Here is a 26,125-nt window from a genome sequence, read left to right as displayed (position 1 = left end):
GGAAACTCAATTTCCGCCACAGGATTTCCTTTTTCTACAGGGCAATGTAGGCATTTCAACAGCTGGGTGTGTCGATAAGGACAGCGCACATAAAACAAGTCCGAGATTACGATGCCTTGGCTTGACCTCCATTGCCCTTTCCGAAAAAGACTAGCGCGAGTGCGTGACTGATGTCCCACCGGATCGATTCCAGCGTGACGAAATCGAGAGACAAGAGTTGCCCACACCACAGCCACCCCATGTCCGGCGCCCTCATCCTGTTTATCGCCCGCATTCCGTCAGTCCAGTCCAACTGAAAAGCACCTCTTCGCCTCCTGCTCCTGCCCCTCCTACTGCGATAGTCTAGTTAGTCGTCACTCCTTTGCGGGCACTGGCCTCGTAGTAGCAACTGCCGATACGCCCGAGAGTGCGGGCGGAGCCAGCGAGAGGGTGGAAGGCCATGAGGTCGCAGCTCAACGCGTCCGTCTCGCCGTCGCTGCTGCTGCCGCCGCCGCCGCCGCCGTCCTCGCTCCGGCGAGCTCTCCCCTCCGCCACGCCCCGCGCCCTCAGGTACGCCACACGCACCACCGCCCACCGCACGTCGCCTGCTTCTGCTTCGATATACGCTGTGAGTTTCTGGACGGAGCCTGAGCACAGAGCACTCCCTGATTCCAGGTTGCACGCGTTCCCGTGGCGGTTCCGCGCTACTCCTCGTCACCACGGCCGCGGTGCTGGAGCTCGCCGCGCTACCAATCTGCCCGCGCCCGGCAGCCAAGGTACGGTGAAACGGTTGCTCTGTCGCGGTCTGGTTTTGTCAGTTTACCTCGTCCGCTCCTTGTTATTTATAAGCTTTGTCTTGTATATTAATCATCAGGAGTTGGAGTGCTCGCCTCCGAGAGGAGGCCAGATGATGGGGACACTACTACTGTGATGAAGAATGCAGAGGCGCCTAGCACTTCAACGGCCACTGCAAATTCCTTGCGCTTTCCCACACAGGTGATCTTTCTTCGCTCCTGTTGTGAGCCAACTACTATGTATTGAAATATGTGCCACTGGCTGGCTGCCATGTGATCTGAAGGAATCGTATCGTATATATAAACTGCAAGTACAAGGCACATGGCAGCATGATTCGAGATGTATGCCAAATGCCATGTTTTCTATGACAATGTTTATGTTTGCCAACTAGAGTCTTTTGTCAGAGTATATAAGTGGTGCTTCATGTGCGGTGAGGATACCCTACTTCTGATCTCCGAGCTGCATAGATGGGGAAATGAATCAGTGCATTTTAAATTCTGTGGAACGTTCTCTACCAAACTGGTCACCAAATAACTGCAGTCCGTCTATGACTTTTGCGGTGATGGTTTGATTGTGGTCAACCCTCTGAATGTGTTTCCATTGGACATGTTTGATACCATGCTTCAGATTGGATGCTATGCTTAGTGTCGTAGTGTGAGAGGATACTGAAGGATACTCATATGCAAGGCCCTCTGTCTAGTCAGAGCACTCTACAGTGAATTGTCCATTTAATTCCCATTATGTTTGCTTCATGTTTTTTTTTTGTTCTATTTTCCCAGGGAAACTTCAACGTGGCTGCCATTGTTAGCATAGCATTCTGCTTTCTACACAGAATTATTTCTGGTCGGATGCAGTCGCTGATGAATTTGTTCCCGTCGATGTCAAGTGGCATTACAAGTTTGCCATTTGCTTGCATATCTGATCCTACCAAAAGACCCATGCCTCTTAAGCTAGATTTGACTCTTCCACCACTGCCTAATTTCGGATGGAGTTTTTCGCGATTGTACTATCTGTTCAACTCTCAGCTTGATCGGAACATTGCCTTGTAAGTGTGATTCTGTGATGTATATAATTTTGTACTTTCTGTATGCTATCATTTCATGCTTCTTTTGTCAACTTTTTAGTTACACCTAACAACTGAAGTTTATGAAAATTTATTAAATTCACATTTTATCCTGATTATATTTACAGGTCTATTGTTACCTTGCTCATCACATGCTTTTCATTTGTCATTATTGGAGGATTACTGTTTCATAAGTTCAGGTCTGTTAGTTATTATTTAAATATGCATGCATTTTCTTCTTCCCTGTTTTATGAGAGGACATACTATAGCCTTGACAGTTAATTTTGATGTGAAAATGAGGAAGTACCTTGGTTTAAAATTCAGGAAGCAACAACAATCCCTGGAGGACTGCTTTTGGGAAGCTTGGGCATGTCTTTGTTCATCATCTACCCATCTAAGGGTAAGTAGGGACTAGGGAGAGTACTGCCAGTTTCTGTAAGGCTTAAGAACTGATATGTTTTTCGCAGCTGTTTTCCTACCCGTTTCTTTAAATTCTTTTCCTTTAATGATCCTTTTCTAATATGTTGTTTTGCTTGCTTGAACAGCAAAAGACACGTGTTGAGCGTGTCATTGGGTTCTTTCTTGCTATCTGGGGTATATTATTCTATTCTCGTTTATTAAGTGCAATGACAGAACAATTTAGAGTGAGTTATTTCAAAATTATCTGAAACTGAGATGAATTTTTTCTATGTTGATGCACTTTTTTGACATATACTCACCTGGTTGTCTACAGAACCAGATGCATAAAGTAAGGGAAGGGGCACAGGTGCAGGTTATTGAGGATGATCATATCATTATTTGTGGAGTCAATAGTCATCTGACATCCATACTGATCCAATTGGATAAGTACCATGAATCATCAATTCGCTTAGGTTTAGCTACTGCAAGGTAATGAAGATGGCGTGCCATTTTGGTTGGGTTCATTCACCTTTTTACTTTTAAGGATTGGTAAGGTCTATGTACACTGTCTAGTCATCTAGTGCAGCTGATTGTTTTCTTATGAACAATGTCAAGGAAGCAGAAAATCCTCCTTCTCTCGGATATTCCAAGGAAGCAGATTGACAAGCTTGCAGATAGCGTGGCGAAAGATTTAAACCATATTGATGTATTCACCAAGAGGTAAAGGGATTTACTAGTCATAGTGTTTCTTGTCTCAATATGTGGCAAGTTTATTTAATCTATCTACGTATCTTTATCCCAATTTCACTTTTGTGGAGAACACAAGCACATCCCATGAACGCAAATACTTTCTTTGATATGTGAATACTGAAAACTGGTTGTGGCTTCTCATTTTAACTTGCAGTGCTAGTCTTAGCATGTCAAAATCATTTGAGAGAGCAGCAGCACACAAAGCAAAGTCTATAATTATCTTGCCAGCAAAGCATGAAAGGTAAGTATGTATCATGAACCTTCGACTTTGCTCACGTTAGAATGTTTTTTGATGAATAACTGCCGAGTTCCTCACAGGCTCAGGCTAGCATGTATTATATGATGTCCTGTACCGAGTCATTTGAGAAAGGGGCAGCTTGTCCAATTTCTCATAAAGTTCCTTTATATTGGTGAATCAAGATTTTGCTGCGAGCTAGCAAGAATTGTAACAGCAGGTCATCTGGTTTTTGTGAAATATGGTTTATATTCATTTAATTAAACATTGGAAGACAGTAACCGTTAACTTGATTTTTTTTTGAATGAATGGCTTGAAACAATCAGCTCGTTTCTAATTGCCAAAAAATATAGTGAGACAAGTTCTTTACATTTTGCAAACTTTAGCACCACCTATCCATGTTTGCATTATGTTCTGTATTGTCGGTTACTTTACAAACCTGGTGTGATAGTTGATTGTTGATATTTATTTTTCTATCTACCCCCATGAACCTGATCAGATATGAAGTGGATACGGATGCATTTGTCTCTCTATTGGCTCTGCAACCCTGTAAACAAATCGCGCCTATCCCTATCATTGTTGAGGTATATGCACGTAGACAATCTATACTATGGATTTTATCAAATTTAAGCATTTCTTCTTACAGTTTATATCAATGTAGGCTTCTAACTCAACCACATGCGAACTTCTGAAATCAATCACTGGCTTAAATGTGCAACCTGTGGAGATGGTTGCGTCTAAGTTGTTTGTGCAGTGCTCTAGGCAAAAGGGCCTTCTGAAAATCTACAAGCACTTGCTTAATCAGCACAGTAATGTTCTTATCTTACTGTCATATGTCTGTGGATAACAACTTTTATATTGGTGCACTTCCAAGTCAAACTCTGTTACCCAGGTCTTTCACGCTTCACTTTTTTTTTTGCTATCCTTCTTTCAACCAGTGTCTTAGCACATAATTTCTACTGCAATCACCTAAAGACCCATACTCATACATAGAAGTTGAATGTACTGCCATGCATTATATCACACTGTCTTTCTCTTGTTTCAGAAATCTTTGTGTTGCCAGTTTTGTTAAATCTACATGCCAAACATGACCTTGTTTGTCATTCTTCAGAACTTCTGAATCAGCATTCACTTTTTTCGAAAGCGTGCTTTGCACGTGCTTCATTAAGAGAGGTTAGAGATCGTACAACACAAACCGGCAGTGAACGACGGCGAGATATCGAGGTCGCTGCACGGTTACACACTGACACAGTTCACTGGCTCAAACGGTGCAGCAAAACAGGCGTACTAAGTAAACAAGTGTTGTGACAAAGCTTAAGCAACGCCGATGCCAGACTAACTCGCCGCGGCAAAGAGCGCCGCAAGACACCAATACCCAGCAGCGATCCATGAGTCAGCCTCGTTGCATAGGCCGGCGACTTGGCAAGGTTATCAAACGTCCGCCTGTTTTGCTCTTTCCAAACCACCCAAGAGACAAGGAGGGCGAGCGAGTCGAAGCCGTGCCTTAAGCTCCCTGGGATCTCGGCTCTCGTTTGCTGCCACCAGTCGGCCAAGCGAGAGTCCAGGTTAGGTCCTATGAATCAGCATTCACTTAGGGAATATCATACCAATATACCTGCCACAGCCTTGCTAGGGGGTGGTGGTGGCTGGTGTTGGTGCAGGGGGAGAGGGAGGTGGCGACGGCTAGGGCAGAGGAGGAAGGGGGTGGTTGGTGCAGGGATAGGGATAGAGGTGAGAGCAACTGCTCAATTCTTGTTTAAGATCCAAATGGTTACATGACCCCTATATTTATAGTCCCTAGGGGACTTGACTCCCAAGCAAACTAGAGGAGGAGTCCTTATAGATTTGGACTCTCCTTTCCTAACAAACCACTCTTATTTCCTAAACAAACTCTATTTCTATTTATTCCAAACTTATTCAAATCTATCTCTAATTTCTACTTTGGATTCTCCTGGATGGGAGGGGGCCGTGGGCTGTGGCGGCGGCCCCCTAGTCCGCGCACCCCCTGGCCAGGGCCCGGTGTTGGGCCTTGCTTGCCTGCTTGGCCTGATGCTGCAGTCTATATTTAGGCTCGTGATAACACCATAAAATGTATTTCCTATGTGTGCAAATTGTTCTGATATTGCCATGTTTCTGTAATTTTGTCATTCAACATTTCTGCTTTACCTGCGCTGTTAAATCTATTCAGCAGCATTGTGATTACTTTAGGTTCTAGGTATATAGGTAGTTATGCTACATGGTATGTTACATTTGTTGTGTCCTGCAGAAAATGTTTTCAACCTTTTCAGCCGGCCTGAACTAGGGGGCATGAAGTATATGGATGTCAGACGTAAAATCCATGATGTATGTTCTTTCCAAACCATCAATTCAAACCCTGCTGTATTCTCCGCCTTTTGCTATTACATTTTCCCTTTATGTTCATGGTCAGGCAGTCGTTTGCGGTATCTTCCGGTCTGGAAAAATTTATTTTCACCCAAGCGAAGAAGAACTGCTGAAAGAAACAGACAAAGTAAGTATCTTTCTGGATGCTGGTTATCGTTTGACATCAGCTAGGAGAAAATTATGTCCCTTGACATAGGAATTCATGATAACAGTGTAATTGTTGAAAGCTTCAAGCCCTTGTCTAGTTATCCTGAATGGATGAATCATCCATCAAAGTGAGCTAATGAAATAATGTCATGGTCCTAAAGCAGCAGCTGGCTCAGCTGTTAATATCCAACCAAGGGTATATTATATCCAGCTTGCTCATCAAAGTGAGCTAAGGGTGTGTCTGGGAGTAGGCTTTGCTTCTCCTTTGTACCTTTTCTTTCTTATTTAAATGATACACAGCTCTCCTGTGCCGTTTGAAAAACATAGCATTAGTCATGTGTAGATGCCTGTCATGGGCCTAAATACAGGCCGCCGTAATGGGCCAAGCAGGCTGAGCAAGGTCCAATGTCGCGCCCTGGTCAGCCATGGCCTCACCCTGGGCGACACAGGGCACCCCCCTCCCCGCGGGCCCCTCCCACCCGGAAGAGTTCAGTTTAGATGAGAATTAGAATAGATTTGGATAAGTTTGGAATAAATAGAAGTAGAGTTTGTTTAGGAAATAAGATTAGTTTGTTAGGAGATGAGAATCCTCTTCTAGTTTGCTTGGGAGTCAAGTCCCTTAGGGACTATAAGAATAGGGATCATGTAAATGTTTGAATCTTAAGAAAGACTTGAGCAGTTGCTCTCCCTTTTATCCCTCTCCCTCTCCCTTTGCCTCCTCCTCTCTCCCTGCGCCTGCCCTCTGCCCTAGCAGCTGCCTCCCTCCCTCCCTCCCTGCACCATCTACAGTAGCTGCACCATCACAATGGCTGACATTTTATATTCAGAATGTTGACTTAATGCACACTTGGTTTTCTTTTTCTTTTTTTGCTTCACAGTTGCTTCTTATTGCTCCTGTTCATGGGATGAGAAGAACAAAATATAGAGTGTTAAGTGTACCAAAAGAAACACAAACATCGAGCCATTACCCAGAATCAAGAGAGGATCAAGGATCATTTAATACGGCTACTACCATGGACAATGAAACACGGCTAAAGAACATTGTAAAGCGCCCCTCAAAATCTCTTTCTAAGGTAAAGTTTGATATAATGATGTATCTATGGTAATTCATCGCTTTCCAAATTATGGGGTTCATCTGTGGTTAATTTTATGCAGAGTAGTGATTATATGCTGGGACCGAAGGAACGTGTGCTTATTATTGGCTGGCGACCAAAAGTTACTGAAATGATACGGGAGTATGATAGTTACCTTGGACCTGGTAGTACAGTGGTATGTATAGGCAGTGACAAAAATAAACAAATCGTGCTAGTCACATTGTAATCATGGCTCATACGGTTATACCTATACTATACAAAAGTTAGGGTATAATTTTACTAACAAATTTAGTTAAATGTGCAGGAAATTTTGTCAGAAACCCCTATTAAAGAGAGGAGCAGTATCATCAATCCCCTTTTGCAGAGCCAGCTTAAAAATGTTGAAGTTACTCATCGGGTATCTCTCAGTCTCTAACTTTGTTAGTGTGCATGAACAGACAAAAAGTTGCTCTCTCAATTTTATCTCAAAACATACTAATACAGGTGGGGTGTCCTTTGAACTATGATACTCTGAAGGAAACGATACTTAACATACAGAAATCTGCCCCTGATAAAGAGGTTCCACTTTCAATAGTTGTGATATCTGACAGAGACTGGTTTGTTGGAGGTACCAGTAAAAGAACTATGATGTTTATCTATCATCATCATTGCTGTTGTTGTTTTTTGTTATCATTATGATAATTATTATAAGTGAATTTTTATTTGTGACTCTGGTTCCAGCAGATGCTGCACAGGCTGATAAACAGTTGGCATATACCCTTCTTCTTGCTGAAAACATTTGCCAGAAACATGGCGTTATGGTCAGCTCTGCTCACCAATACTTAACTGATAATGTTTATAATGCAATAAGTGAACCAGCATGTTTGCATCAAAGTATCTATTAATCTCAAATGTGACCCAGAATGTACAAATCATTGTTTAGTAAGATACAATTGGTTCCATGATGCTACTTTATTCTTTGTTCTCCCTTGAGCTGTGTTCTTGAGTTATACATTTAAACACTTGAGTCACTTTCAGCGAGATGCACATGGCCACAGGCATGTGTCATGGCGCTAGGTGGCACGTCCAAGGCAGCCAGCCTTTGGGGCGTTTCTTGGCTTGCATGCGAGAAGTTTCTTCTAAATGCAATGCTGCAGGGCTGGTCTTTCCCCTGCAGGTTGAGTTTTTTGATAACGGGACTTAAATTGGATCCTGATGTGGTTCGATTGGCCATTATCCAGTGTTTTTTTTCTTATAAATATAAATATTCCTAATCTAAAATCCAAAAAGACACCTATTTGTTTGTGTTATCTGATTTTTCACTTGAAATGCCTTTTAGGTTGAGAATCTTGTATCAGAAATTGTTGACATGGGACTGGGAAAACAAGTAAGACTTTGCTAATATATTAAATTGATCAAGTCATGAAAACTATTTGATTTGGAAAAGAATTCTTGACTTCTGCATTTTATATAGATATCTAAAATAAGACCATCCCTTTCATTTATTGGAGCAGAGGAAATAATGAGCCGTGTAACAGCACAAGGTTGGTTGTCTGTTTTGTTCCATTTTCTTTGAAGTTCTTTTTCTAACGCTAACAATGAAATGTAGTTGCGGAGAGTAGTGAGTTGAATGAAGTATGGAAGGATATCCTGAACGCTGAAGGCGACGAGATCTACATTAAGGTACTATTGCCATAGTTGGTGTTCCCAAAACATTATAGGCTGCCTGTGGTCTTTAAAGCATTTACCCTGCTGCGTTTATCTCATTTTAGGAAATTGGGCTGTACATGAAGGAAGGAGAGAAGATATCATTCTCGGAGCTTTCTGAAAGAGCAGTTTTACGTCGTGAAGTTGCGATTGGTTATGTCAAGGATGGCAAGCAGGTAATTTGTTTTCTTTGTTATTTGTCAGTTTATGTGTAAATGAATTTCTGAGTACATAAGGTTTTGTTAAGATCATCTTTTTGTTCAGATGCCATTAAAATTCTATTGACCTGATTTGCTTAGACATGAGGTTCTTTGTCATTTTGAACGTCAGTCCTAATAACGAATATTTACTTTATCCCATGGCAGCATATTAATCCTATCAACAAATCGGAGCCACTGTTTCTTGAAATGAACGATTCACTCATTGTGATATCGGAGTTTGAAGGTGAACAGCCAATTGTGATGGACGAACAGCCAATTATGATGGACGAAGGAACTTCAGGATAGAATTTTCATCTTATATCTCTTCACATAAACTTTAACAGCTGTTGCTACAATGAAGAGATAACATATACCCTGTTTATAATCCTTTTCTTTTTGTACAAAGGGAAAGCAAAATATAGACAAATTAAGTTTTGTTCCTTCCATAGCTATAGAACTTATTTGGTGCAAATATTTTACTGCACAGTTCAACTACAGAGTTCAACTGACTGTAAACATAGTGAATAACACGGACATGGTCCAGATGTCTGAATAAAGAAAGGATAAAGGAAAGTTGGTTGATTGAGTATGCGCCTTGTTGTTTTCTTCTGACTAATGAATACAATGTTTTGTTTTTTTTAATCCTGGGGATAGACAAAATCAGCTAGGTATTGCCTGACTGTTTTCTTTTGTGAGATAAATTCGTCCCCTCTAGCATTTGACATAAGAAAAGGCTGTTTTACCCTTAGCTTCTCACCAAACCATCCAAACCTTTCAACTGCTTCAGCTTTTGGGGGATCTATCTTTGGCAGAGCAACTAAGAGTAGGGGAGGTCTGTTAAACATTCTTGTTCTCTTGCTTGTCCATTTGTTTTACCTACAGGCTGTATCTGACTTGATCTCCACATATATACTTGCCCGAATTCAGGCATAACACAAGGATGGGAGTGATGAAAGTTCAGGTCCGACAGCTCAGAACCTTATCACTAGGGGCATTTTTTTTTTTTGACAAAATCACTAGGGGCATATAAAAACTTATTTGTATGCCAAAGGAAATCCGGTTCTTGTTACCATTCATGAGGTGCTTACAAACACGAGGACATTCAGGCGATCGACAGAATGACATTCAGGCTGCTCTTCTCTGAGCCAGTTACTGACACACGAGGACATCATTTTGATGCTTCTGCTTGATGGATGCTTTGTTATCAACAGTTTATTGTGGCATGATTGGAATAATGGCAGAGAGTAAAGTTAGATGCTAGATGTCTGGTTGAGGAACATGGAACTCCAGTGGGAGATGCCCTTGGAGTGAAGCTTGGTGGTGGCCATTGACATTCTCCTAATGAGAGCCAGATTTCTTTCACTCCTGTCATGATCTCGTTCGACATTTCCTCCTTTATATAAAGCACGACTTACCCCACAGCATGCGCAGAGAGCATGTTGAAGAAGTACCTCCGAGCTGGAATGCACACCTTTTTCTTAATTTAATAAAAAAAAGAAAAGAAGGGGTAAGTAAAAAGGCTGGAATGCGCACAAGCCTCCACTGCAGTCTGCAGCAATGCACGCTGTCTGAATTCCGGACCTAGACTGATGGATGGAGCCATGGTATTTCAGTATTATTCATTCAGTATCAGAATCTGGACTCGTTAAGGAGCTGTTTTGATTACTGGACAAGTGGACATCATTTTCAGCCGCGCCGTGGTAAAAATCCATCGGCTGGAGATCTTCAACCCGAACCAGGACACGGAGTGACTATCACTATCCTATCCACTGTCCAGGTGCTCTGCCCAATCAGAACTCCGGTAACACAGGAATTACTCCATTGTTTGTATGCACAAGAGAAAAATCTGGTGGATCTCAAAACAGAATAGGAAGGACTACGGAGTCAAAGTGTCGAACTTACACCAGAATTTAACATGCGAACCATCCCCATAATCAAGGACTCCCTCCATCCATAAGAAAATATAATTTTTGTTTTTTGGGAGTCAAATAATTTAAGTTATAACTAAATTTATATAAAAATAACATTGATGACACAAAATAAGTATTATTAGATTAGTTATAGAATATATTTTTATACTTAATATATTAAAGATATAAGTGCTAATATTATTTACTATAAACTTGATCAAACTTGAGTTAATTAGACCATTTCGAAGTCGTGAATCGAGAGTGAGGTTAGGAAGACAAACCTGGCAGTGTCTGTCTCGCAAATTCGTTTACGTACTCTCCTAATTACGCCTTCATAATTGATTAGCAGGGTTCCCAAATTATACGCCTTGCCTTGGGACCGGAGGAAGACGTATTCTCTTTCTCTCCACACACACACTAGACGAATCATCTATCTGGCCAGGCCTCGCCTCGCCTCGCCTCCCCGCTCCCTCCCCTCCCCCACACTCTCGGTCTCTCGGAAGCGGCGCCGCCGCCGCCGCAGCGGCGAGGAGCCAGCCATGGCAGCGCACGCGACGCTCCCCTTCTCCTGCTCCTCCACGCTGCAAACCCTGACCCGCACCCTCTCCCCGCGCGGGACCCACCAGCTCCGCCGCGGCTTCCTCCGCCTCCCCTCACTCGCCGCGCTCCCGAGGCTCGCCCGCCCCTGCCGCCGCCACGTCTCGGCGTCCGCGGCTGCGGCTCCCAACGGCGCCTCCGCCGAGGGGGAGTACGACTACGACCTCTTCACCATCGGAGCCGGGAGCGGCGGCGTCCGTGCGTCGCGCTTTGCTTCCACGCTCCACGGCGCGCGCGTCGCCATCTGCGAGATGCCCTTCGCCACGATCGCCTCAGACGAGCTCGGTGGCCTCGGCGGCACGTAAGTGGATGCCTCTCCTGTTCATGTATTGTATTACTCTACACTCCGTGTATCTTTGCTTGTCCTGATCGTGCCCTTGCCACAAAGTTTGTCTCGGTTTTGCATCTGCCGTTCGCATGGTTGGGCTGAACTTCTCATGGAGTGATTCTAACTGGAGAGTGATTGCTAGTAAACTGCTGTCTGTACTATCATTCATTTCATTTAATTGTTAGTGTTGTTTATTGGGACTACACACACTGCAGTGCTACCATGTTTATTAATGATTTGTTGGAATGAGTGTCAGTCTATGATTATTGACTGACGATGTCTGTTCTTGTGATGGAGATGTTGGCCTGATGTTACATCAGTGTTTGAGCCACATGATTTCCACTTGCACTATTTGTTGTCATTCCAACTTTTGTCCAGTGGCAAATATATGCTCATCAAACTCTGACTCTAACTAGAGTGTTAATTGAAGTGTGCAACTTTTGATACATGCTTGAAGCTTTGCTGTTTCTACTAGAGTGTTAATTGATGAATTTCATTGGATATACATTAGGCTCACCTGCAGAAATTGCAAACCCTTTTGCATTGCGCCTGTGCCACTGTAACCTGTTTTAGCATTGCTCCAACATTTGCAGTTTAATAATTTTGGACAGAACTGGACCTCATGTTTAATGACCCTCTGCTTATTACTAAATACTAGTTGAGGAGATGCAAAATGCTTATGCGATACAGTCAAAATGAATCTGGAATTGTAGTTGCAGAATTTACCACGTCACTACGACATTCCTTTTTCTGTCTAATATCTATCTGTCTATTCCTGGTAGGTTGTTAAAAAAACCTTTTAGGATAAGGCATTTTTCTATGAATATCTTTTAGCCTGTGTATCCTGTGTTTGCGATTGATTTATATTCCAAACTGGTATTCATGAAATCTGCTTAGTACTTAGAAGTCAGTTCTATATTTAGCCTTAAAAAATGCTTTATTTGTTGACTTTTGATGTATAACACAATACCTTTTTTTTCACACCACAGATGTGTGCTTCGTGGATGTGTTCCAAAGAAACTGCTGGTGTATGGATCCAAGTACTCTCACGAGTTTGAAGAGTCTCGTGGCTTTGGATGGACATATGAGACTGACCCGAAGCATGATTGGAACACTCTCATAGCCAATAAAAATACTGAGCTGCAGCGCCTAGTTGGCATTTACAGGAATATTTTAAACAATGCAGGAGTCACTCTGATTGAAGGCCGTGGAAAGGTTGGGTGATGTTTGTATATCAGGTTATATTTTGGATAAGACTGTCTCTGAGATGAATACTGCGTAAAAAGGTGTGTTTGCTTATATATATTCTTTTTCTTAGTGCAGATAGTTGATGCTCATACTGTCAGTGTGAATGGTAAGCTCTACACTGCTAAGCACATACTAGTTGGTGTTGGTGGCCGACCATCGATGCCAGATATCCCTGGTATAGAGCATGTTATAGATTCAGATGCAGCACTGGATTTGCCTTCAAAACCTGAGAAAATTGCAATAGTGGGAGGTGGGTATATTGCTTTGGAGTTTGCTGGCATTTTCAATGGCTTAAAAAGTGAAGTCCATGTGTTTATTCGGCAGAAGAAAGTTTTAAGAGGATTTGATGAAGAGGTGAGCGTATATTTAGAAAAGCAAAGATAGCGTTACTAACAGATAAAATGTATTGCTTCTTTGTTTATTTTTTGTCCTTCTGTTTTGGATGCACAGGTTAGAGATTTCGTCGCTGAACAAATGTCTTTAAGGGGCATCACATTTCATACAGAAGAGAGCCCTCAAGCTATAACTAAATCAAATGATGGTCTGTTATCTCTGAAGACAAATAAAGAAACTTTTGGTGGGTTCTCACATGTAATGTTCGCAACAGGTCGCAGACCAAATACAAAGGTAGTAACAAAGAGCACTTGCAGTTCTTGAGATTTTACACATATATTGATTCATTCATTCTAATTCCTGACATAGTTGCAATCCTTGTAGAACCTTGGACTGGAAGAGGTGGGGGTCGAAATGGATAAGAATGGTGCGATAGTGGTAGGTTATTACAATAACTGGTGCCAAGTTTATTTGTTTATCGCTCTGTAATCTTTGGAGCTTTTGCAACAATTTCGTGCTAGGTTGATGAGTATTCTCGTACCTCAGTTGATTCCATTTGGGCTGTGGGAGATGTTACCAATAGGGTCAACCTGACACCAGTTGCACTGATGGAGGGTGGGGCATTTGCGAAAACTGTCTTTGGCAATGAACCTACCAAACCAGATTACAGGTATGTATATTTATCATATCATCAGTTCATCACCAGCAATCTTGAGCACCACATATTCATGGTGGTTGTCCTGATGGTTCGTTTGGCTTACCTATCCAGCTAGAACAGACTTGAGCTTTCTACTGAAAACCATAATTAATCTCACTACTTTATTGTTATGGGCAGCCAGCTGGGCTCCCTAGGTTGGTTTGGCACAGTAGCATGGCCCTTACTGTAGCACCCTCTCCCTCAGGCTTACGGTTAGTTAGAGATAATGTTAGGTTTGTTAGTAGTAGATTAGATCTATTCGTTAGGAGTCAAATAAACCTTTCTATGAAAGGAGAGATGCACCAAACATAGACAAGCAAGAAATCAATATAATCCCCCTCTTGTGTTCCTCCCTCTAATCTATGATCTAGTTCTCATCCCCAACAAGCCGATTCCATCTGGTGGTGTCTATCCCGTCATGGACGCTGGCCATGAGGCCATGATATTTATGGATATCAACTGGCTACTCTTTCACTGTGAATTTCAATTTTTGACAGAACTATACCTTCTGCTGTGTTCTCCCAACCACCAATTGGACAAGTTGGTCTTACTGAGGAGCAGGTGATGATACATAGCCTGCATCAGTGTCATAACTTGCAACAGACAGAAATTCATAGATGCTTATTTTTGCAGGCAATCGAAGAGTATGGAGATGTTGATGTCTTTGTTGCCAACTTCAGGCCTCTCAAGGCCACTCTGTCTGGACTACCTGATCGTGTACTAATGAAGATTCTTGTGTGCGCTACATCAAACAAAGTTGTAGGAGTGCACATGTGTGGTGATGATGCACCTGAGATAATTCAGGTTTGCATGACTTCATTTTTACTCCCATTTCTGTTTCATTCTTAACTGGTTCCTGAATTTACGTGTTTTCTCTCAGGGAATTGCGATTGCTGTTAAAGCTGGGTTGACAAAACAAGATTTTGATGCCACCATTGGCATTCACCCAACATCTGCTGAGGAATTCGTCACAATGAGGAGTGCAACTAGAAAAATTCGGAAAAAATCTGCAGATCAGGTCCACAATGCTATCCTGATTCCTGAAATGACATCTTTCCTTGGCTTACTGGCATATTTACTAGTACTAGGAAATATAAGTTCTGAGAATAATTTGCTTTGAACTGTAGAATTATTATTTCTTGTCTTTTATGTGTTTGATTACACTTTTATCCCCTTCAATTTCAGGTAGAATCTAAAGATGAGGTTGTAAGTAAGCAGTAGATACCAATTTTTCCTAGGAGGTAAGCAATTTCTTCTTGGCTTGCACATTTATGTTTAGGCAGTGTACATTGTCTTAAAACTTGTTTCTATTAAAACAATTTATCACATCGATTGTTGAATTTTATTTAAGTGATGGGGATTTCAAGTCTTTATGGACTAATGCTATGAGCTCTTTGATATTTTGCACCACTAGTTTGAGTAGCAAAACCCACTTGAAAACCATCCTGAGTGACACCCAATTATAGGTGGTTTCTTCCATTCTTTTTTCTTTGAATGGTGGATTTGTGAAAGTGTAATTAACATAAATTCGTAACTTCCTATTGTTTTCCTTCTGAAGAAAACCCCTGTCATCCATTGGTTTTTTGACATATCTTTCATGGCTACCAAGGAAATATTTTGCCAGCATTGTCTTTATATATAGTTTATGCTGCAGGTGTTCTCGGGGGAACTATTCCTGTTGCAGGACAACAGCTGGACGGAATTTTGGAATTACACGTGCAGAGTAGCAGAAATAACTGCTAGGAATTTCTGGAAATTCATGTTAGGGAACCAGCGATTCTGTATCGTAGTATGGCTGTACATACCTGTCCGCTGAGCTATTATCCTATTCCTTTGTCTTGTACGTTGGAATAAAATGCAGCAAATGCTTGCCTTACGGTCAGGAAATTTTGTAATAAGTACAAGGAAATGCGCCTTCCTAAGCATTTGCTATGATATTTGACAAACAAAATTGCCTGTTTTTCTTTTCAAGAATTGAGCTAATGATCTCTGCGTTTGAATATTTTTTTCTTGTACACTAAAAATACAGATTGCTTCATCTTGCACTTTTGATGTTCTGAAATTCTTGGTACTGTAACAAGTACTCCCTCCGTTCCAAACTGTAAGTCATTCTAACTTTCTTGAAACTCAAAATATTTCGAGTGTGATCAAAATTATAGAGAATTATAAAGATTTATTTATGATACCAGATAGGTATATTATAAAAATATAATTAATAAAGAATCCAGGTATATTATAAAAATATAATTAATGAAAAATCTATTGATATTTATTTAGTATCATAAAGTTATCATTTTATCATATAAATTTAGTTTAACTTGAGATGTTTTGATTTTTAAAAAATAGAATAACTTATAATTTAGGATAGAAGGAGCATGTATTAAGTGTGCGAATATTGTAGCTTCTTTACAACGTGTTTCTCGTGTTATAAATGGGCTTATATGCAGTGAAAATCAAGTACTATGTGAGTGTGACCGTGACATGCATTTCAGTACTACGCGTAAACAAAAACATGCATACAGTTTTGGACGTTGAAGTCCGTGTCTTCGCTGCTTGGAGTGTCAACTTGAATCGGTCGCAGTCGCAGGGTCTTGTTTGTACAATTGACTCACGTTCCCTCGGACATAGGTAACGTTATACCACACGGTTCGTGGCTTAAGTTCTGGTCGATCAGGTCTTGTGTTCTTGAGGCGTGAATACATACCTAAGCACATGTTTGTAATTAATAGGGCTAATTATTATTCCTTGTGCAATACTACATAGAGTTTTCCTTGTGCAACAGTACGTAGAGTTTCCAGGGTTAAGTGTTCCTTGAATAGGATTTGGAGTAATGGAATGTTGGGAAGATGCTCTCCGCACTCCCCAGCAGTACGGTGAATAGTGAACCTTCTCACTCGGTGCCGTGAGAGGTCTGAGCTCCAACGGGCAGTAGGCTCAACAGTAGGTGAATACAGTGAATGCTCTCTCTCTTAATGGCGGCATCGCGCCCCTTATATAGGGCCTGGAAACCGACCTAATGACATTTACATAAATGCCCCGTGACGGTGGGGGAATATTCCAGCATATTCTTTCATCGCAGTCTACTGACCCTAATACACCTGCGTAATTTCACATTGCAAGCCCTTCGTTCATCCTCTGTCTGGGGCCTCAGCTGGTCGGAGGCTTGGATCCTCCGCCTAGTTGCGGATCCTCCGACGCTTTGGTGTCGGAGGTTTCTCAGCCCGGCTGGGCCGGAGGTTGCTCGACCCGGCCACCCCGGGAGTTCCTCCTTAGCCCGGTCCAGTCGGAGGTTCCTCGGCCTGGCCGCGTCCTCCCGCCATCCTCGGACCCGGGAGGGTCGGAGGTTCCCACCTTTCTTCGCTCGTGGACCTCCGCCGGTGTCTCAGTCCCTGCACACACTTAGCACGACCAGACGAGTCGTCAACATTAGCATTTCCCGATGAAGGATATCCTCCGACGCTTCAGGCGTCGGAGGTTCCTTAGGTGAAGGATAACCTCCGACGCTACCAGGGGGAAGGATGAAGCTGTTCCCCAACAGTTCCCCCCTTTTTTGGGCTAATGGCACTCCTGCGGTCCATGTGCTCAAAAACATGCTACGCTGCGGAGACTATGAGCATGGTTGCCGCCTTCCCCCCTGGTGCGCAGGATGTGTTTGTTAGCAAATGTTGGATAATTGATTCTTTTACTTAGTCATAAATTTTCTTGGTTTCTTTATTTTGCCGGGATCCTCCGATCATTGTTGCTATGTTAGTCTGATATCCTACGCGCGTTAGATTGCGGAGGGTTGCGGAGGATATTATAGCCGTTGGAGTTAGCCGTTGGCATTGACGAAGCGCAACGGTCAGGCTGATTCCTCCGCTTATAGCCGTTGGGCGCGGGGAATCGCAACGGTCACGTTGCCGCAGCCCCCCCCCCTATAAAAGGGCATTGGGGAGGCTCTTGGGTCTCACCCTTGCTGCCTGTTGTTTGCGCTTCTTCCTTCGCCCACTCGCATTCGCTCTAGTTGCGTATAGCTCTTAAGTGTTTGCGGAGGATATAAAGTGGCTCATTTTCCTTCGCATCGTCCTTCAAGGTCAGATTTTTCTGGTCCTTTGCGTAATTTTCTTAGTGTGAGGTCCGGTGGTTGGTTGCGGAGGTTTGAGGATTGGATGCTTGAGGTGGCAGCAGCTCAAGACCTGGAGGAGACGTTGTCCGACGTCGAAGCTTCTGTTGGTGATCTGATCAGCGCGAAGGAGTTTGAGGAGATGGCTGCAATTACCTTTGAGTTTGGGGAGTCAACAGTGAGGACGGAGGATATCGCTGACATGGTTGAAGCGCGGTTTTTCAAGGATGGCCGCGCGAAGGCTCCGCCTGCGGGTCAGACGGTGCCTGAGCCTGAAGAAGGTTATGCTGTTGTATTCAGGGACTTTTTTACCTGCGGACTTCGGATGCCTCCGTATCATTTCCTTCGCGAGGTGATGGAGAGCTTCAACGTTGAGCTACAGCATTTCAGCCCCAATGGGATACTGACCCTTAGCAAGTTTTCATGGGCGTGTGAATCCTACGGAGCAATGCCCCACATCGACACTTTTTGCTCATATTTCGAACTTCAGCGCCAGCCTAAGAAGGTGAAGGACGCCGAAGGTGTTGAGTGCATTGCGCAGTTTGGAAGCTGCGCGTTCATGCCGCGCCGCTCAATGCCTGGGCCAAGGTGCGAGATCTCCTACTGCCAAAAGGGCAAGTGGGAGAAGGATTGGATGAGAGCCTGGTTCTACGTGAGGACCCCCGCTGCGTCGAGGACTTTGGATGACGGTAGCGTTGATAAGGTTTATCCTTACGCATCGTTGATGAAGGAGTTGAAGCCTATTTCGAAGGTTGATCCTTCGAAGCCGGTGTCGGAGGAACAGCTTGAGGCGCGATTGGCTTGCGACAAGGCATTTGCGCAGGCTTGCCGATACTCCGGAGGTCGGGACCTAGTTGAGGAGATGGTTGCAGCCGACTACTGGCCCCTTGGCCGTAGGACTGACGAGTTCACCATTGAAATGGTGCAAGTACCAGTCTTTGGTCCTCCGGAGGGGTTGCCGTTTCCTCGTTTTGGCGCGGGTTTGCCTGAGGATGAGACGCGGGAATCTTTCCTTGACCGCGTGGAAGTTTCTGCTCGAAGGATCGTTGGAAAGATCTCAGAGAAGGAATACCTCCAGCGCAAGTCCGCACTTGGGACTATGCCGCGTTTCAATCGCGTTTTTGAAGAGTTGGGGGTCGAGTATGAGGATTATGTCGTTCCTCCGGAGGTTCTGCTTGGCCTGGAGAAGAAGAAGGATTCATCCAAAGCCGTTGCCGCGGCTGAGGCTAAGAAAAGAAAGGGTTGTGGTGCTGTTAAGCAACTTGCGAAGAAGCGCAAGGCGGAGGTTGTGCGGGAGACTCCTTTGGAGTCTTCCTCTGCCCGCTCTTCTGCTGCCGAGTCTAACTCGGTGGCTTCTGTTCCTGCGGAGGCTGCTCCTGCTGGTGGAGTTCCTGAGGTTGAAGACTCACGCGCGGTTTCTTCTGTACGAGCGCCTTTCGCGTCCCTTCTTGGGGAGGAGTCTTCCGACGCGGAGGCCCCTGAGGCGAGTCCTGCGCGTGAGGCAAATCCTGCGGTGGCTGAGAGTCCTGCGCGGGAGGCTTTGGCTGGAGGAGGATCTCCGCCGAAGGATGGGCAAGAGGAATCCAGTGATGAGGCAGAGTCTGTCTCTGTTCGGAGGATTAAGAGGGCGGAGGATCTCCCGCGTCCGGCTGGAGATGGTATAAACTCGTTGTACATGGGTAAAGTTTTTGTTGATTCTTGTTTTTCTTTATATAATTTTTTTTATTGACTTGGTCTCATGTTGTTTATATTTCTTTCAGAGGATGTTTTTGCTGGGTTGGCTACTGCGGAGGAATTGGCCAAAGGCGCCAGCGTTGCGCAGGAAGGACTTGCTGTTCCTCCGCGGCGTGAGCCTGCGCCTTCTGCGTTGGCAAGTAGGCCTTCGCCTGCTGATGTTCTTGGTCCCGGTGAGTTTCTTCTTTTTTGTTCAACAAATTGGTTTGGTTTTTTGGCATTTTATTCTAAGGTTTGTTTTTGTTTTGCGCAGGTGCTTCTGATCCTTCGATCACAGGTTGGACTGATGCCTTGCGCGAGGTTCATTCCTTGGTCGGAGGTTCGTTGTCTGGCCTCCGCCAAAGGTTTTTTGTTTCTTACGATGTTTTTTCTTACTTGTTTTTGCTTTACAGATCGTTTTCGTCAGAAGCTCCGCGGCATGGACTTTGACACGCTCCTTCGCGTGCAATATGAGCACCATAGCCTTGTACGTTTGCGATGTGTTATATCTTTCTTCACGGTTTTTCGCTCGGAGGTTTGTTGTAACTATTTAATTTTGAGCAGGGTCATCACATGGCTGCCGCCTTGGAGGAGCGTTGCTCCCGGGAGGTTATCTGCCGTGATGAGGCGATTGGTGCTCTGAAGAAGGAGAACGAGACCTTGGAAGCTGAGAAGGCTCGCCTGTCGGAGGAGGTTAAGGAGCTTTCCTCCGTCAGGAGGGAGATTGATTCCCTAAGAAAGGAGAGGGATGACTACAAGACTGGGTCAGAGGTTCTGAAGAAGGAAAAAGAAGATGCTGAAGCTTCAGCGGCTGTCCTTCGCACGAGTGTCGCTGAGGCGGAGGTGGCTAGGGATTTGGCCATGCAGCGAGTCGAGAAGGCGGAGGACATTGCTGAACGCCTTCGCAAGGAGCTTGATGCTGAGCGGTTGTCTGCGGCTGAGTTGCAGACGCGCATGCAGAAGGCGGAAGCGAAGGCTGCAGCTATTGTTGAGCTCTATGCTGAATCGCTTGCGAAGTTTGGGGGAAGTACCTCTGCTCTTCCGCCCAGCGGCGACGTTGGGGCTTGCCTAGCGTGGATGAAGTCCCATATCCGCATGCTCCCTGACTTTGTCGGGGGGGCTGTTGATTTTGGGGCTTTGGCCGCGGTTAGCTCCTTCGCTCGGCTTTTGCGGCGCGGAGGTTGCTCCCACGCCGAGGGGGTTGACAAGGTGGAGTTTGCCGCGGCGGAGGACGTTGGCGAGGGCACCCCCGGCCTGCGCAAATCTGTCCGGAACTTTATCAGTTCGTTCTGGATTAGGTTTGGGCGGGCTGAGGCGAAGAAGATGGCGGAGGCTCGTCGCGCTGAGGTATTCTTGATTTGGTTTTTTCTTTTTGTATTTTGCTTTGCTGCTTTGCAATGTTACTTAAGATGGGTATTTTGTAGGAGATTGCGAAGAAGAAGGCTAAGGTTGACAAGGCCGGTCCTTCGCGTCCACCAAGCGAGGCGCGTCCTCCGACCCAGGCTGGAGCGGAGGCTCGTGATGCTGGTGCCAAAGCTCCGGAGGGATCTGGTGCCAAGGTTTCAGAGCTGCCCGAGACTTCTGCTCCTCCTCCGCCTCAGGTGTGAGGCTTTTTAGTTTTTAGGTTTTTCTTAGTCTTTTTTGCGTCCAAGCATGTGACGCTTTTTGTAAATAAGGCCGGAGGTTTTGCCTATTTTGTACAGACTGTTGAGGATGTAATATATTAAGTTGTTTTCAGATAAGCCTTTGTTTTACACTTTGATCCTGCGCAGGTCTCTGGCGGAGGACCTGCGCAGGATCATTACATTACTCCCCTTTCGATTTTTTACAAAGGGATTTATGTTTCTGGCGAATTGTGGGAGTACTGGCGAGTTGCCTTTCCTAACATGAGATTGGTGGATATGTTCGAGTTTGTTGGATATGATATTGATGGCGAAGGATCTGGATTTATCCAGTCGCTTGCGCGCCGAGGTTTATGGCCTCCGGCTTAGGTGGTGGTTTTTGTTTTGTTTCTATCTTGCCGTAGGCTATTTGTGTTTTTCTCTTTTTTTTTATGACTTGGTTTGATGTGTTTATGCAGTTGAAGTATCCTATCCTTCGCATATTTGGAGAGGAGATTGAGGAATCTTTTTGGCTGGAGGGGCCTGATGTGTATGAGCGTTACCTGCCTGGGCGTGTGGAGGTTCGAGACTTTGGTTTTTTGACAAGTTTGCGTCCTTCGCTTGGTTCAGTGTTTTTTGACTTGGATTTTCTGCGCAGGTTGTTCGTTCCACTCCTGGATGTGTTCTTTCTCCGCGTTTTGTCGAAGGAAGCTATGCGACGCCATTGACGTTCAAGCGTGGCGACTTGTATGCAAGTGGTTGGTTGATAGACTGGTGGAGAGCTGCGCGTCCTTCGCTTAATGTTGACGATTTGGTTGATTATCTCGCACGGGATTATTGTAGTGATTTTAGGGTTTTTGGTGACTCGTGCGTGAGATTTGTACGTGACTCATAGATCCTTCGGTTGTTTAGTCGACGGAGGATTTGTATGTTGGATTTGTACAAGCTACCTATAACCTTCGACTTTTTATGGGTCGAAGGATAATTTTATTCTTTCCTTGTAACTTTTCTTTTGTAATGATTTCTTCATCAATAATAAAGTTTTTAAGTTTGCTGCAACCTTCGATCTCATTTTTATTACAACCTTCGCGCTACAGCATTTATACATTGCAACGTCACGGTGGTGTTGATCCTAAGGATCTTTGTGTTGCTGTGGCCTGCTTGTGCTTGATGCTCGATGTTGCGAAGGTGTTGTTGATTTTTCCTTGTGCGGAGGATCGCCGCTTCTTGGCCTTAGAACCTTCGACTTTATTGGTGCGAAGGAGCCTCCGCTGAATTGTGCTATTTTTTCCTTTGCTCGACTCCCGTGGAGTGTTGTCGAGGATAACCTTCGGGTATCTGAGTCGGAGGTTCTGAAGGGACGTTACGAGACTTCGTGCGATACCCTTCAGAGACCTCTGAGTCTGACTTCCATTGTTTCTGTTGTGGCTGAACACGACTTTGTGGTCGATGTTCATCACAACACCGCAGTTCTCGTATTACGAAGCTTCGTGCGATACAAACTTTTGTTGCTGTTGTGAGGCTAACTCCTGCTTCCATGGTGGCCTAGGATTTTTGCTTTTTGACTGCTAGGTTTGCACTCGATGCTCGGGTCTTTGTATACTGATCCTGATTGAGGGTGGGGGCAGGGTGAGCCTGGTTTTATAGGCTTTCATGCATTTATTTTATGTACTTAGTTAGGTTAAAATTTATTGTCGGGTTATTGATGGTTGTTGTGGTAGTTGGTTTTGCTGTACCTGACTGAGGGTTATTGTAGTTTCGTTTTAATTTCACACTTTGTTTGTTGGGGGTCTGCTTAGAGTAGCAGGATACCTTCGACCTTATTTTGGTGAAGGTTATGTGAATTTTGTTGAGGTCTGTCTTGTGAATGTTAAACCTCCGCTGCCTTTTGGCAAAAATAATATAGTTCCTGATGCCTGATTCTCCTCAGGTCTTTGTCAGGTTTGAAGGTTTTGTTCCTTCTGGCCATGTTGTGATGCCTGAGGAGGACAGGACTTTTTCACTTTTTGGCCATGTTATCCTTGCTGCCCGGCTCTTGGCTAGGTCTTTTGCTAAGGATTTGGTGTTTTTTCACCTTTGAGGACGTTCCGAGCTTTCTTAGCTTTTGGATGAAAGCTGCGGAGGGTCCTTGTGATCACGTGATGTTTTGTCGAATGCTACAGCCTCGTTGCTGGCTGTTTTTCGACTTTTTGGGCTTTGGTTCTGGGGTGGATTCCTCTTTATATTTCAGAGGTTTTTACATAGGTTCTGCCTCGTTAAAAACCTCACCTCCTGGTAGGAGTACCCCTGTGAGGAAAAGAGTGCAGACCTTGGAATGCGAAAAAGTAGAGAAAAAGAAAACAAGCGTATTTAGGGATGTGGATGCCGCCGCTTATTTTGCAGGGGTCATCCTTACATTCAAATGTAAAATCTACGTAGATTGTCGACGTTCCACGTGTGGGTGGAGGTTCTACCTTCGAGGTCTTTTAGGTAGAAGGATCCCGACCTTCCCGCTTGTATTGTTGTATAAGGTCCTTCCCACTTGGGTTGCAATTTACCAGCGTTTGGGTGATCTCCTTTTTTCCTGAGCACCAGGTCCCCATTTTGTATGTCTTTTCGTACTACCTTGCGGTCTCTCCAATTTTTGGTTTCTTGTTGATACCTGGTAATGTTCTCCACTGCCTCAAGTCTTATTGATTCTAAGGTTTCTTTGCAGTACTCTTCATCTTCAGCCAACTGCTGCTTCATGGAACGCAGGCTTTGGTGTTTGATTTCTTCGGGCAACATTGCCTCTTCCCCGTACAAGAGCTTGAATGGAGTGAACCCAGTTGTTCTGGAAACTGTTGTGTTATGTGACCATACAACTCTTGGTAGTTCTTCAACCCATTTCCCCTTACGTAGGTTGAGTAAGGTCTTGGAGATTGCGGAGAATATTGTTCTGTTTGCTCTCTCCACGGCCCCGTTTGACTCTGGGTGATAAACAGACGCGAAAGCAATTTTGGTTCCTATGTGATGGCAGAATTCCTTGAAACTGTCTGAATCAAACTGCTTCCCGTTGTCAACTGTGAGCAAGCGTGGAACTCCGAATCTGCAGACTATGTTCTGCCAGAAAAATTTCCTGATTGTTTCAGAGGTTATGGTTGCCAGTGGCTTAGCTTCGATCCATCTTGTGAAGTATTCGATGGCCACGACGGCGAATTTGTTTCCCCCCTGGGCAGTTGGCATTGGTCCTACCAGGTCCATTCCCCATCTCTGCAACGGCCATGATGCTGGTATGAGCTGAGTTAGTGCTGAAGGTCCTGACTGAATTGGTGAGAAGGTTTGGCAGGCTTTGCATGTCTTCACTATTTCTTCAGCATCTTTAATGTGAGTTGGCCAGTAGAAGCCTTGTCTTAATGCTTTAGCAGACAACGCGCGAGGTCCAATGTGAGACCCGCACATCCCAGAGTGTATCTCTTGCAGGAGTTCTCTGCCCTCGTTTTGCGATATGCATCTCAGCAAAGGTTGGACTACGCCTTTCTTGTACAGGATCCCGTCAATGGAGGTGTAATTCCTTGCTCTTGCCTCCATCCTCTTGGCTGTAGCTTCGTCATCTACAGCTGTCTCGCCTTTGAGGCAATCAGCTATTGCCTGCCTCCAATCTTCGCTTTCTGTCAGCAGGACTGAGCGAAAGGCTTTTGGCAACGATTCGGTTGCGGGTGTTGCAACAATCTGGTGGAAGGTTCCTTCTGGCAAGGGGGTGTTGTTGGCTGCCGCTTTCGCTAGCTCGTCTGCCTCGTAGTTTTCGGCTCTTGGAATGTACTGCAGAGTGAATCCCTTGAACCTTCTCTCCAGGCCTCTTACGACGGCCAGATATCTTGCCAGCTCCGGGTTGTGTGCTAGGTATTCCTTCTCCACTTGCCCTGCCACCACCTGGGAGTCTGTTTTGATGAGTAGGGTTTTTGCTCCCGAAGCCTTAGCTTTGTTCAGCCCGAGGATGAGACCTTCATACTCAGCTATGTTGTTTGTTGCTTTGAATTCGAGTCGTACAGCAAACTTTAGTTTGAGTCCAGATGGTGCGATTAGAACGGCTGCTGCTCCTGCTCCCGCTTGACCCCAGGCGCCATCTGTATAAAGCGTCCACGGCTGATCGACTACCTTCTCCTCTTCTTTGTTCGAAGGTGTCCAATCTGCCATGAAGTCAGCCAGGGCTTGAGATTTGATGGAGGTTCTGGGGACATAGGAGATGTCAAATTGTGACAGTTCGGCCGCCCACTTTCCTATGCGTCCGGAAGCCTCTTTGTTCCTGAGGATATCACCCAATGGCTGTGAAGTGGGTACTTTGATCTCATGGCTTTGGAAGTAATGCTTGAGCTTCCTCGATGCACATAAGACCGCGTACGTGATTTTTTCTATCTCTGTGTAGTTCAACTTTGCTCCTGACAGAGCTTCGGATACGTAGTAAACGGGTCTTTGCACCGTTCCCTTAGTGTCGCTTGTCTCGTGCACTAGAACACCACTGACAGCGTGCTCGGAGGCAGCCACATACAGTAGTAGTGGAGTGTCTGGCTCGGGCACTGTTACCACCAGGTTGGTTGCAATGTAATTCTTGAGCTGCCTGAAGGCCTCTGATTGTTCCGGACCCACGTACTCTGTTCTTGCGTTCTCCGTTGTGCCGAAGGATACGGGCAAGGCGACCTTCCCCAGAGCATGTATCTGCTTTCCTCCGAACCCGATCAAAGGTGACTCCGAAGGTTGGAGTTGGCTTCTACTGAGCTTCATTTGGTCAAAGGTTCCAGCAAATATTATGTCTGCGGAACTCCCTGAATCCACTAAGATCCTGCTTACTCCCCAACCCGCAACATTTGTTGTTATGACCAAGGCGTCTGTGTGAGGGTAGCTTTCCAA

General features: G+C 44.7%; 2 protein-coding genes across 3 annotated transcripts; both read left to right on the top strand.

Annotated features, from left to right (window-relative positions):
- On the top strand, positions 132 to 9,319 carry LOC8059845 (putative ion channel POLLUX-like 2). 2 transcript variants are annotated; one of them, XM_021450889.1, is made up of 24 exons: positions 132 to 549; positions 655 to 755; positions 854 to 975; positions 1,554 to 1,819; positions 1,966 to 2,037; positions 2,162 to 2,237; positions 2,383 to 2,481; positions 2,571 to 2,725; positions 2,852 to 2,956; positions 3,141 to 3,227; positions 3,721 to 3,805; positions 3,883 to 4,030; positions 5,488 to 5,564; positions 5,650 to 5,730; positions 6,629 to 6,823; positions 6,906 to 7,019; positions 7,149 to 7,241; positions 7,328 to 7,451; positions 7,565 to 7,644; positions 8,163 to 8,210; positions 8,298 to 8,367; positions 8,433 to 8,506; positions 8,596 to 8,706; positions 8,896 to 9,319. In XM_021450889.1, the coding sequence occupies exons 1-24, from the start codon at positions 440 to 442 to the stop codon at positions 9,034 to 9,036; spliced, it is 2,634 nt and encodes an 877-aa protein (XP_021306564.1). In that variant the 5' UTR covers positions 132 to 439; the 3' UTR covers positions 9,037 to 9,319. The 2 variants fall into 2 exon arrangements, with proteins under 2 accessions (XP_021306564.1, XP_021306565.1); XM_021450890.1 differs by having other exon boundaries at positions 137 to 549; positions 7,568 to 7,644.
- On the top strand, positions 11,065 to 15,845 carry LOC8059844 (glutathione reductase, chloroplastic). The gene is made up of 11 exons (XM_002468412.2): positions 11,065 to 11,538; positions 12,555 to 12,780; positions 12,889 to 13,167; positions 13,264 to 13,440; positions 13,531 to 13,584; positions 13,668 to 13,816; positions 14,341 to 14,404; positions 14,477 to 14,647; positions 14,724 to 14,861; positions 15,029 to 15,084; positions 15,498 to 15,845. Exons 1-10 carry the CDS (start codon positions 11,180 to 11,182, stop codon positions 15,062 to 15,064), a joined length of 1,653 nt encoding a protein of 550 aa, XP_002468457.1. The 5' UTR covers positions 11,065 to 11,179; the 3' UTR covers positions 15,065 to 15,084; positions 15,498 to 15,845.

This window comes from Sorghum bicolor, chromosome 1 (genome assembly GCF_000003195.3).
Source record: "Sorghum bicolor cultivar BTx623 chromosome 1, Sorghum_bicolor_NCBIv3, whole genome shotgun sequence".
Classification (NCBI taxonomy): Eukaryota; Viridiplantae; Streptophyta; class Magnoliopsida; order Poales; family Poaceae; genus Sorghum; species Sorghum bicolor.
The sequence above is the reverse complement of the archived record's forward strand: the minus strand, read 5'-3'. Positions and strand labels throughout refer to the sequence as shown.

Bases quoted from the DNA above. Each gene is read 5' to 3' on its own strand.
- LOC8059845 (XM_021450889.1), top strand. From the start codon at position 440: ATGAGGTCGCAGCTCAACGCGTCCGTCTCGCCGTCGCTGCTGCTGCCG. The intron at 2,038-2,161 runs GTCTGTTAGTTA...TTTAAAATTCAG, and splicing joins TTACTGTTTCATAAGTTCAG to GAAGCAACAACAATCCCTGG. The intron at 2,238-2,382 runs GTAAGTAGGGAC...TTGCTTGAACAG, and splicing joins CATCATCTACCCATCTAAGG to CAAAAGACACGTGTTGAGCG.
- LOC8059844 (XM_002468412.2), top strand. From the start codon at position 11,180: ATGGCAGCGCACGCGACGCTCCCCTTCTCCTGCTCCTCCACGCTGCAA. The intron at 13,441-13,530 runs GTAGTAACAAAG...CAATCCTTGTAG, and splicing joins GTCGCAGACCAAATACAAAG to AACCTTGGACTGGAAGAGGT. The intron at 14,405-14,476 runs GTGATGATACAT...TTATTTTTGCAG, and splicing joins TTGGTCTTACTGAGGAGCAG to GCAATCGAAGAGTATGGAGA.